General features: G+C 47.1%; 1 protein-coding gene across 2 annotated transcripts in view; it reads left to right on the top strand.

Annotated features, from left to right (window-relative positions):
• The window catches only part of LOC110507598 (SNF-related serine/threonine-protein kinase), a 58,599-nt gene extending 49,380 nt beyond the window's left edge, over positions 1-9,219 (top strand). For both annotated transcript variants that reach the window (XM_036966418.1, XM_036966409.1), the window contains exons 5-6: positions 4,326-4,460; positions 6,834-9,219. In XM_036966418.1, the coding sequence (XP_036822313.1) occupies positions 4,326-4,460; positions 6,834-8,229 (1,531 nt within the window). In that variant the 3' untranslated portion in view covers positions 8,230-9,219. The remainder of the gene's footprint in view (positions 1-4,325; positions 4,461-6,833) is intronic.
• Positions 9,220-12,406: the final 3,187 nt, after the last annotated feature.

Below are 12,406 nucleotides of genomic sequence, written 5' to 3'. Positions count from 1 at the left end.
GATTCAATTGAGAATAGTCTAATGGGTGACAATATTATCACTTGTGAATGATACCCAGTGGGTGCCGTCTAAGGCAAGAAATAGCACATGCCTTTTTGCAACTTTTTCAAATCCCATATGTTTTGATAAAGCTTTTATCACAACTAACGTAGAAATAACTCTAAGCCTAGTCTATAGGAGCCCTGCAACACGGTTGGTGAGCACATAGCCTATTCTATAGGAGCCCTGCAACACGGTTGGTGAGCACATAGCCTATTCTATAGGAGCCCTGCAACACGGTTGGTGAGCACTACGGCCTACAGAGCCTGCAGAGCCTGCAGGGCCTACAGAGTACAGAGCACAGAGCCTACAGAGCCTACAGAGCACAGAGCCTACAGAGCACAGAACCTAGTGAAACATGTTCTTATAAGCTCAGTCATTGCGCAATCTTGTGTGTGAAAACAGTTTTGACTGGCCACTATTTAAAAGAAGATCCCAGCTTTCTCCTGCTGCTAGGTTTATTGCTCAGTTCTTAAAATGAAGTACATTAATCCTCTTTCCAACCGGTGTAGTCTACCTGGTATACATAGGCTTTGTGTGAGTAGCACATTAATCCTCTTTCCAACCTGTGTAGTCTACCTGGTATACATAGGCTTGGTGTGAGTAGCACATTAATCCTCTTTCCAACCTGTGTAGTCTACCTGGTATACATAGGAGTGGTGTGAGTAGCACATTAATCCTCTTTCCAACCTGTGTAGTCTACCTGGTATACATAGGAGTGGTGTGAGTAGTACATTAATCCTCTTTCCAACCGATGTAGTCTACCTGGTATACATAGGCGTGGTGTGAGTAGTACATTAATCCTCTTTCCAACCGGTGTAGTCTACCTGGTATACATAGGTGTGGTGTGAGTAGCACATTAATCCTCTTTCCAACCGGTGTAGTCTACCTGGTATACATAGGCGTGGTGTGAGTAGCACATTAATCCTCTTTCCAACCGGTGTAGTCTACCTGGTATACATAGGAGTGGTGTGAGTAGCACATTAATCCTCTTTCCAACCGGTGTAGTCTACCTGGTATACATAGGCGTGGTGTGAGTAGCACATTAATCCTCTTTCCAACCGATGTAGTCTACCTGGTATACATAGGAGTGGTGTGAGTAGCACATTAATCCTCTTTCCAACCTGTGTAGTCTACCTGGTATACATAGGAGTGGTGTGAGTAGCACATTTTCACCATAAAAGTGCACCTCTATAATAAAGCATCATTGCATTTGCAGACTGATGTAAGAGGCCTATTATTCATAATGTGATGAGTGGATTGGACAGTCATAGGCTAATAATATAACTCCATCACTGTTTGCCAAAAAGACAGGTTAAATGCATGGCTGAGTGCATATAGTGTAGAGTAGACCTAGGCTCTATCAGATAGGTTTATTCTTTGTATGGGAAAAATGTGGTCTTTTATAAACACATTTTATGCAGTTTTATTACACTTTATATGACTGGAGACATTAGCAGAATATTTTTTAATGACAAATTACAATTACTGAGGAACAATCCATTAAAACGTCGTTGTCCATATAATGATCCTACTATCAGGGGAGACAAATAGAATATGACGTCCATCTAAAGTGGAGCAGGAAACTGTTGTCCAATAACTAACTTTAAAGTAGCACTGACCCGACAATGATAAATAGTCAATCTGCACAATGTGCACTCACCAGACATATTGCTCTGTCTCTGCTGGTGCCAATAGAATAGGCTCTACTGTTGTTCGCTCAGTTAAGTTGAGGATGTGATAACTAAAGGACAAATGAGTATTTTCCTCGTCTTCTCTTTACAGCAACAACAATTTGTTTTTCCAATCTGTTTTCCCGCGATTGTATTTTGAATGTTGCGATATGCCTGGCTTGGCCTCTCTACTTTTCAGACAGTCGCAACTCAACAATAATCTGCCCAAATTGCACACGCTGCCTTTCCTTCCAACTGTAGGTAATGCGATTTAGAACAATCCATCTTTTTATTTTTTAGCTAATGATCCTCTTTGGCCAAATCATGATTTTTTTTATACCTTTATCTAACCAGGTAGGCCAGTTGAGAACAAGTTCTCATTTACAACTACGACCTGGCCAAGATAAAGCAAAGCAGTGTGACAGTAGCCTATTTTGAATGATTTGATTTATTTCTCTATAGACGAGGTAAGGCTAATTAGGCTATGTAGTTTTGGCCATTTTATTTACTTTAGAGAAAGCTTCCCCGAGCCTTATGGACGCGCCACACCTAACCTCCATTCCACTGTTCCAGTGCAGGCTACGGATTTCATTTAGGTTTTTTGTGTGCCATTCCAAATCAAAAAGAATATTAGTAGGCTGTATGTAAAGACCGGATTAAATTGAGAATAGTCAATATTATCAAGAGCTTGTAAAATTGTGAATGAGAGACTGATGAAGTGTGTGCAGCCTGTGCAAGAAACAGAACAGAGTTCATGCCTTTCATGCAACTTTTTTCAAATCCTTAGTCGCATCATGTAGTCTTTAAAATGTACCAACATTAGGCTCTATGTTTAGATGTTTTATATCACAGCTAAAGTCTCATAAATAACTCTAAATGAAGCACATAGCAGGACCAGTTTCTTTGTTGACCGCTCAACACAGAACAGCAGCATGAGCACACACCCTTGGAAAGGTTTGGAGAAAATATCCTTTATATTTTATTCAGCTAAACATGTTTATGTTAATTAACGGTCAGTTACCATGAGACCAACAGTTATTTGCATGACAATCACCAGATGACAAAATTGAATGACCGCCACAGACCTAACCTACACACACACACAATTGCAGATGGCCGTTAATCTTGTGCAAGTGACGAGGTATTTGACAGAATGCATTTTGCCTTGACCGACTGTGCCATTTGCTGTGGAGGCATGAATGATGTTCCTTAGTCTGCTCTTCATTTGTCCTTTTCATATTGCGGGTTCTGCAACCCACCAAACCTGTTTCTGTGTCACGCTCACCACTGACATCAGTACTACTAACGCATATAACTGAACCTGAACATCTGAGGGGACTCAGTCAGCAGATAAGAGACCAGAGTGTTGAACTGTAGCATGTGAACCCAACAGCAGCCCTCCCTTAGCCTCCTACCCTGAACATGAATCATGGATGTGATTTGAAACACACATACTGGCTCCACTTTAAAGCAGCAGGCCTGCTGCCAGCCGTCTTTCACAGACACACACTGGCCTTCTTTATTAACCCTGTCTGAAGGAAGGGCTTTACTGATGATGAGGAGAGAGCAGAGGGATGTTAACCCTGTCTGAAGGAAGGGCTTTACTGATGATGAGGAGAGAGCAGAGGGATATTAACCCTGTCTGAAGGAAGGGCTTTACTGATGATGAGGAGAGAGCAGAGGGATATTAACCCTGTCTGAAGGAAGGGCTTTACTGATGATGAGGAGAGAGCAGAGGGATATTAACCCTGTCTGAAGGAAGGGCTTTACTGATGATAAGGAGAGAGCAGAGAGATATTAACCCTGTCTGAAGGAAGGGCTTTACTGATGATGAGAGAGCAGAGGGATATTAACCCTGTCTGAAGGAAGGGCTTTACTGATGATGAGGAGAGAGCAGAGGGATATTAACCCTGTCTGAAGGAAGGGCTTTACTGATGATGAGGAGAGAGCAGAGAGATATTAACCCTGTCTGAAGGAAGGGCTTTACTGATGATGAGGAGAGAGCAGAGGGATATTAACCCTGTCTGAAGGAAGGGCTTTACTGATGATGAGGAGAGAGCAGAGGGATATTAACCCTGTCTGAAGGAAGGGCTTTACTGATGATAAGGAGAGAGCAGAGAGATATTAACCCTGTCTGAAGGGCTTTACTGATGATGAGGAGAGAGCAGAGGGATACAGGGAGTCTTGAGTAAACGCCAGAGGATTTATCCCCACTTCCCAGGCATTCAAGAGATTGTCCCACTGAAGCCCCCACCTCCCACCTGACAGACAGACATTTACATTCTCACACACACACACCACAGCACTTGGCTGAGGATTTCACTTGATTGTTCATTAGCACAGCGTAGAGGAATCCCAGAGGCTGTTGAGGGACGTGAATCAGCCACCTACTGTCATTGACTCCAGAGGGGTTAGAGGGCAACGAAGGGTTAGAACCTGTGATGTTGCTTTGTTACATTTTAGATATGTCAAATGCCGACGTGATTGGGTTTGCTCTGCGGTGACTTGCCTGTTGACATACCGTACTTGTCTCTCGTGTGTGGGTGTGTAACCCTCTCTTGGCCTTCTCTCCCAGCCTGTCCTAACATGTTCTGTCCATGGTGTTTGTTCCAGAGCCCTGGAGACCAACAAGTACAACCACATCACTGCCACCTACTTCCTGCTGGCTGAGAGGATCCTGAGAGAGAAACAGGAGAAGGAGGTCCAGACACGCTCCTCCAGCCCCAGCAACATCAAGGCCCAGTTCAGGTGACACACACACATGCAACACATACAGTTGAAGTCGGAGGTTTACATACACTTAGGTTGGTGTCATTAAAACTTGTTTTTCAACCACTCCACAAATGTCTTGTTAACAAACTATAGTTTTGGCAAGTCGGTTAGGACATCTACTTTGTGCATGACGCAAGGAATTTTTCCAATTGTTTACAGATTATTTCACTTATAATTCACTGTATCACAATTCCAGTGGGTCAGAAGTTTGCATACACTAAGTTGACTGTGCCTTTAAACAGATTGGAAAATTCCAGAAAATGATGTCATGGCTTTAGAAGCATCTGATAGGCTAGTTGACATCATTTGAGTCAAGTGGAGGTGTAGCTATGGATGTATTTCAAGGCCTACCTTCAAACTCAGTCCCTCTTTGCTTGACATCATGGGAAAATCAAAAGAAATCAGCTAAGACCTCAGAAAAAAAATTGAAGACCTCCACAAGTCTGGTTCATCCTTGGGAGCAATTTCCAAACGCCTGAAGGTACCACGTTCATCTGTACAAACAATAGTACGCAAGTATAAACACCATGGGACCACGCAGCCGTCATAACGCTCAGGAAGGAGACGCGTTCTGTCTCCTAGAGATTAACGTACTTTGGTGCTAAAAGTGCCAATCAATCCCAGAACAACAGCAAAGGACCTTGTGAAGATGCTGGAGGAAACAGGTGCAAAAATATCTATATCCACAGTAAAACGAGTCCTATATCAACATAACCTGAAAGGCTGCTCAGCAAGGAAGAAGCCACTGCTCCAAAACCTCCATAACAAATGCAGACTACTTCCGAATTTAACTGTTCATACATGCAACACACACACGCATGTGACGCATACACACAACACCAAAACTATCCCCTCCAGATGAAACCCACCAGATCCAACCACTCTAACTGCAATACCAATGCCTGTTTAATAGCCTGCTACACACACACTCATCCATTTATTGGGGCCATTCAGATTGTCATAATGACGCCGACTCAATGACTAGGAGGAAGAAGCAGCCAAGGCTCTGACGGTAATTGACCTCTTGGGTGCAGCTCTGCTTGGTGTCGTTGACCGTGCATTAGGAGGAGAACCCATGCTGTCCTTTCCTCATGGTCTGGTTCCCCTCCCGCCCCCTCTGGTCATGTGATCCCTCAACGTGGTGACATGTGTTGTTAAGGCTGACTGCAGTAAATGCTTTGGAGTGACCTAGAAAGGGGAAGTCTGGCTTTGATATTCCGAGAGAGAAGCAGAGAGAGGGAGCCACTCCTTTTGGAGGAAGAGGAGAGATCAAACGCATGCAGGCTAAAGCTGCTCCCTCCTGGCCTGCTTGCTGTAACCCATTTGGCCAGAAACCCATTGCCAAACAGGTGCTCGGAGGGAAAAGGCCCAATTTTTATCTGCTGGGTCGTGGCCCCCTGGGTGCAGGAGCAGAATGTGAGTCAAATCCACTGTCATGTATAGTGCAGCAGTACAGGTCTCTACATCTACTGTTTCTACTGGCCTGCGCTCCTCCATTCACCACATAGTTTTTCAGGGTTGTTCTGTATTTTAACACAAACACTGTCAGCGTCTGGCATCAGGCAACATGGCATCATAACAGAAATAACATTCTGATAGTGGTTCAATTATTTTTAGGAATAACAACAGTCTACTGTGTATCATGCATGCCAGTTTATATATGCCCAAAACAGTGACCTGGACAAGAGGGCGAATACTAAGTGTGTTAGCATAGTGCCCCCGCGCTCTCTCGCTCTCTGTGCCATCGTGGGCTGAAGCTGAGCTTCATCAGGTAGTTCAGGGATTGTCTGTAGAGTCTGTCAGGGTCGTCTGAGGTTGAGAGTGAATGGAGTCTGAGCAGTGTCACACAGCTGAGGTGTGTGTCTGAGAGATTCTACTGTAGTTACGCCTTTTGAAAGCCTGGCTGAATTAACTAGGATGGTGTCAGAGCAGCACTAAGGGCCCTGTGGTGACCCGACCCAGCCTCCACCGCCATGCAGCAGCGTGGAGGGTCACACATGCACCCGGCAGGCAGGACTACCATGGGATTAATTGTGTTAGATTGCGTGCCGCTGGGACATGCCCGGGCTCCGTCGAGAGAGATCCCCAGTGCTCTGTTCTGTTTGTTTTCTCACTCTGCCATGTCAACAAGGACCTTCTACATTAGAAGAATGTTGACTCACTGAGCTGTTCAGTCAGGTTCAGCAGTTCAGGACTGGATTACACAGGAATCATCTGACCTCATTCTAAGATCATACTGTTTATTTTATCTTAGTTTATTTTCTCCTCTGACTCTATATAAAGTCATTCCAGCGTATACTAACCAGGGGAATAGTTTGGGTAACTCTGGTCTGCTCTCTGCCCCTCCAGGCAGTCCTGGCCGACGAAGATTGACATGCATCAGGACATCGAGGACAGTCTGGCAGCCTCCTCCATCTGCCACGCTGGTGGTCCCCAGTCCCCCGCCCGCAGCGCTGAGAGCCTTCTCAACGGACATCGCACCAAAGGCCTGCTGGAGCTCCGCAGGGACGAGAGCAACGCAGGGGCCTCCGGTGCCCCTGCCCCCGTTTCTGGGCCCCCTAGAGCTGGGGCCACGGCCCCCACACCCTCCACCTCCTCAGCCAAGCAGCGCAGCTGCCTGTTCAGAGTGGAGGAGGATGAAGAGGAGGAAGAGGACCCGTCCCCTCTGTCCACACAAGTGATCCTGCGTCGCAAGGCTCCATCTATCACCAACCGGCTGACCTCCAGGAAGAGTGCCCCAGTCCTCAACCAGATCTTTGAGGAGGAGGGTGAGTCAGACGACGACTTCGACATGGACGAGGGCCTGCCACCCAAACTCAGCCGGCTAAAGATGAACATCGCTGCTGCAGCGGCCGGGTCGCCGGGCACCACTCAGAAACGCTATCACCGCCGCAAGAGCCAAGGCCGCGGCTCGTCCTGCTCCAGCTCAGAGACCAGCGACGACGACTCCGAGAGCCACCGCCGGCGTCTGGACAAGGACACAGGCTTCACCTACAGCTGGAACCGCAGGGACAGCAGTGAGGGCCCGCCTGGAAACTCAGGGGGAAATGGTGGAGGGAGCAGTGGAGGGCAGAGTAAACCCCCCGGGGAGGGGGGCAGTCCTCCTGGAGGGGGAGGTGGGGGGAGTAATGACAATGGAGGGAGTGGTAGTAGTGGGGGGGGAGGTGGTAAGGGACAGGGTTCCCCCTCAAGTTGTTCTAACGGCAGCAGTAACCACTCGTCTTCAGGCTCAGGGTCCACGCGGAGACACTGTGCCTCCCGCAGCCCCGGGGCAGCAGAGCTGGTGGAGAGCCTGAAGCTCCTGAGCCTGTGTCTCAGCTCCCAGTTACAGCACAGGGGGAGAAGTGGAGGCCCCGGCCTGGCAGGGGGGATGGGCCAGTTCATCATAGACCCTCAGAACCTGTCCAATAGTCTGTCCAGCAGCCTGTCAGCTGGCAGCGTCAAGACACAGGAGAGGTCCTCTTGGAAGATGTGCATCGGCTCCAACGGCAGCTTGGACCTGGAGTTAGACACCATCGCTCTGCCCACCACTGCTGTCAACACTCCACGGTCATACACAGACCAAACGGCAGCAGCACTTAGCGAACTGGCCCTGGCCACCAAGGAGAATAACAAGCTGAACAACCTGAAAAAGAATGTTCTCCAGCTACCTCTGTGTGAAAAGAGCATCTCTGTGAACATCCAGCGCAGCCCTAGAGAAGGGCTCCTGTGCACCTCTCAGGCCAGCTGCTGCCAGGTCATATGACACACACTCCCTGGCGCCCTCTGACACCACTCTGCCAGTCCAATCTGTCCAACCACAGTCACCGCTGTAGCATACGTCTGACCTCAGAACACCTCCCCATCACAACCTGCCTTCTGCTGTTGTCTTAAAAGATGCCACTTGTTATTGTTTTTGTTTGTTCACTAGGACCTATGAGCTGCATGCTGCAGGGGGTTCTTTTGTTTCTGCTACATCACTAGCTCCCCCTGGAATGAGCCGAGGTAACACAACTTAGTTGGGGTGTTGATGGAAACATAAATATGGATGTTGGTTTGATTTTAGATCAACTATATTTTGGGGTACAAAATACCAAACTTTTAACAGTGGGTAAGTAGTAGCACGTGATAGTTAAAGGGTAAGCACTTAAATTTGATTATTCGTCTACTGTCTACTATGTAAAGGGTATGTTAGGAGAGGTAGAGGAGGACAGGACAGAGATGCCATACAGCTGGGAGAGATAAGAGGACAGGACAGAGATACCATACAGCTGGGAGAGATAGGAGGACAGGACAAAGATACCAGTCACCATACAGCTGGGAGAGATGGGAGGACAGGACAAAGATACCAGTCACCATACAGCTGGGAGAGATAGGAGGACAGGACAAAGATACCAGTCACCATACAGCTGGGAGAGATGGGAGGACAGGACAGAGATACCATACAGCTGGGAGAGATAGGAGGACAGGACAGAGATATCATACAGCTGGGAGAGATAGGAGGACAGGACAGAGATACCAGTCACCATACAGCTGGGAGAGGTAGAGTTGGACAGGACAGAGATACCAGTCACCATACAGCTGGGAGAGGTAGAGGAGAGCAGGACAGAGATACCAGTCACCATACAGCTGGGAGAGGTAGAGGAGGACAGGACAGAGATACTAGTCACCATACAGCTGGGAGAGGTAGACGAGAGCAGGACAGAGATACCAGTCACCATACAGCTGGGAGAGGTAGAAGAGAACAGGACAGAGATACCAGTCACCATACAGTTGGGAGAGGTAGAGGAGGACAGGACAGAGATACCAGTCACCATACAGCTGGGAGAGGTAGAGGAGGACAGGACAGAGATACCAGTCACCATACAGCTGGGAGAGGTAGAGGAGGACAGGACAGGACAGGACAGAGATACCAGTCACCATACAGCTGGGAGAGGTAGAGGAGGACAGGACAGGACAGGACAGAGATACCAGTCACCATACAGCTGGGAGAGGTAGAGGAGGACAGGACAGAGATACCAGTCACCATACAGCTGGGAGAGGTAGAGGAGGACAGGACAGGACAGAGATACCAGTCACCACACAGCTGGGAGAGGTAGAGGAGGACAGGACAGGACAGGACAGAGATACCAGTCACCATACAGCTGGGAGAGGTAGAGGAGGACAGGACAGGACAGGACAGGACAGAGATACCAGTCACCATACATGGTCCTGGAGGGAAGTAACCTGTAACCTTCATGTTGATATAAGCTCCTGCCATGCAGTCACATGGCAACGACCAACTGAGACAGAAACTTGGTAACCTCTAGAGATGTTTTAATTTGATTCATTGATTAACCTCATTTTACAGTGACCTACTGTCTGAAACGTTATTTCACTTGGATATTGCACACAGACAATCTGTTTTATGTTTGTATTTGTTAAGTGTATGGAATTAAAGAGGCATTTTAGATGGCGATACAGCTCACTGAATTGATTTTGAAGGTAACATGAATGATTGTTTCCAAACCCCTGTTTAACAAGTGCTACTTCAACACATCTGGTTTACTGTGGTGTTCCTGAGAGCCAGGAACCTGGAAAATAAGGCTTCAGCTTCCTCTTTATTCCCATCTCAATGCACTCGTCTTCAGGCACAATACATTCACCTATTTGGGTCAAATACTACTATACTTACTATTGTATAGTGAATACAGGTAGGAGCTGCAATCTTTTAGACACTATTCTAACAGAAAGGGTCATTCATCTGTAATTAGAACTACTGCTATTCATTTGCAAATTGGGCAAAACTCCTGAAATGATTCAAAGTTCATGACAACGTGTCAAACTGAATGTAAAGTACACTGATAGACGAGTCGTGTGTTTTTCTCCTGTGCTGGGCCTCAAGGTAGCAGGCAAGCAGACCCACACAGATTTGATGTGGTCCCGTTCACATGTTGGTCATGGCCTTGGTTGACCACCTGCCATGTTGACGTACCATCTTAGAAAATGCATTTTAAGATCAATAGAAGAGCATGAGAATTGAAAAGAAAAACGTACTAATGAATTGGAAACTGCATTGGGTCTCTGTATTCCAGTGGACCCACACACGTCTTTGCTTTGTTAGACTGTTTCACTTTCTGTTACTGTAACTGACTGGTCTTCTGACTGGCCTGGCAGGCTGGTCTTCTGACTGGCCTGGCAGGCTGGTCTTCTGACTGGCCTGGCAGGCTGGTCTTCTGACTGGCCTGGCAGGCTGATCTTCTGACTGCTCTGGCAGGCTGGTCTTCTGACTGGCCTGGCAGGCTGGTCTTCTGACTGGCCTGGCAGGCTGGTCTTCTGACTGCTCTGGCAGGCTGGTCTTCTGACTGCTCTGGCAGGCTGGTCTTCTGACTGCTCTGGCAGGCTGGTCTTCTGACTGGCCTGGCAGGCTGGTCTTCTGACTGGCCTGGCAGGCTGATCTTCTGACTGCTCTGGCAGGCTGGTCTTCTGACTGGCCTGGCAGGCTGGTCTTCTGACTGGTCTGGCAGGCTGATCTTCTGACTGGTCTGGCAGGCTGGTCTTCTGACTGGTCTGGCAGGCTGATCTTCTGACTGGCCTGGCAGGCTGATCTTCTGACTGGCCTGGCAGGCTGGTCTTCTGACTGGCCTGGCAGGCTGATCTTCTGACTGCTCTGGCAGGCTGGTCTTCTGACTGGTCTGGCAGGCTGATCTTCTGACTGGCCTGGCAGGCTGATCTTCTGACTGGCCTGGCAGGCTGATCTTCTGACTGGTCTGGCAGGCTGATCTTCTGACTGGCCTGGCAGGCTGATCTTCTGACTGGCCTGGCAGGCTGATCTTCTGACTGGTCTGGCAGGCTGATCTTCTGACTGGCCTGGCAGGCTGGTTGGTTTGTTTGTTTTTAAAGGGTATATGTTGAGTATGTATATATGTTTTAAAAAGTTATATTTTTGAACGATCTGCTGTTTTAAAAATTATTCTGTGTTGAATTGGGCCCGTGAGTCTTTCGTTGGGGACTAACATCGCAGTGTGTGTCACACACACCCACACCTTACTGGACACTGCAGGGTGAAGGTTTTACATTCAGGATTAGTGGTTCAGTAGAGCACCTTTCAGGAGAGATTCCTGTCTGTAAGCTTTAAAGGACTGGGCTTAGTAAAGAAGGAAAGAAATGGGGTTGTAGGGAGATGTGGGGATATATTTTAAGGGCATTGGCAATAAGCTACATGTTGCAGCTATCTGTAAATCAACATATTTTTGTTTTATATTTCAACCCTGTACAGCCTTAGATTGAAAGGCACCTCGGACTAAAAACGAACAGAGAAAGATATCTTGAGTATTTTTTTTCTTTTGAAACAAAATGTCTGTAAATAGAGATGTAAATATGGTGCTCTATATTTAGAGTCGGCAGAGTGAACCTCTTGGTGCAGAGCTGTAAGTATAGCCTTATTAGGAATGGGTGTCTCCAAGAAAAGAACATGACTTTATTCATGTCGGCCAGTCTGACCGTTGTCTTACCCAGATGTAAACAGCTGAATGACATGTGCATGTGTTATATGTTTAACATTATCCATCCAAGGACATCGAGAGAGGAAGAACCATCCACTGAATGTTACTGGACCAAACCATGTACTGGCTAAATGAAAATATGAAATGGCAGAATTATTCAATGTATTATTCTGTAGTTGATACCTGTTGTGAACAGTAACATATAGCTATGGTGATATCCTAAATAAAATGTTGTGGGAAATGACGTCTTACAAACGAGTCTAGTCTTTTCTGTGCTCGCGATGCATTGATGACACGCCTGTCTCCCAAGTGGGTCTGTGTTCTGTCAGATGCAACTTCGATCACTTGTTGCTAAAGGAATTGACAGAAAAGAATCCATTACACTGTACAGTGTCGATCCCCAATGTTACACCATAACTTTATCTTGTCAACTATTTACCTCAGAGCTTCATCCAAGAG

This window comes from Oncorhynchus mykiss, chromosome 3 (assembly GCF_013265735.2).
Source record: "Oncorhynchus mykiss isolate Arlee chromosome 3, USDA_OmykA_1.1, whole genome shotgun sequence".
Classification (NCBI taxonomy): domain Eukaryota; kingdom Metazoa; phylum Chordata; class Actinopteri; order Salmoniformes; family Salmonidae; genus Oncorhynchus; species Oncorhynchus mykiss.
Note: the sequence above shows the minus strand (reverse complement) of the source record. Positions and strands in the feature narration are given on the sequence as shown.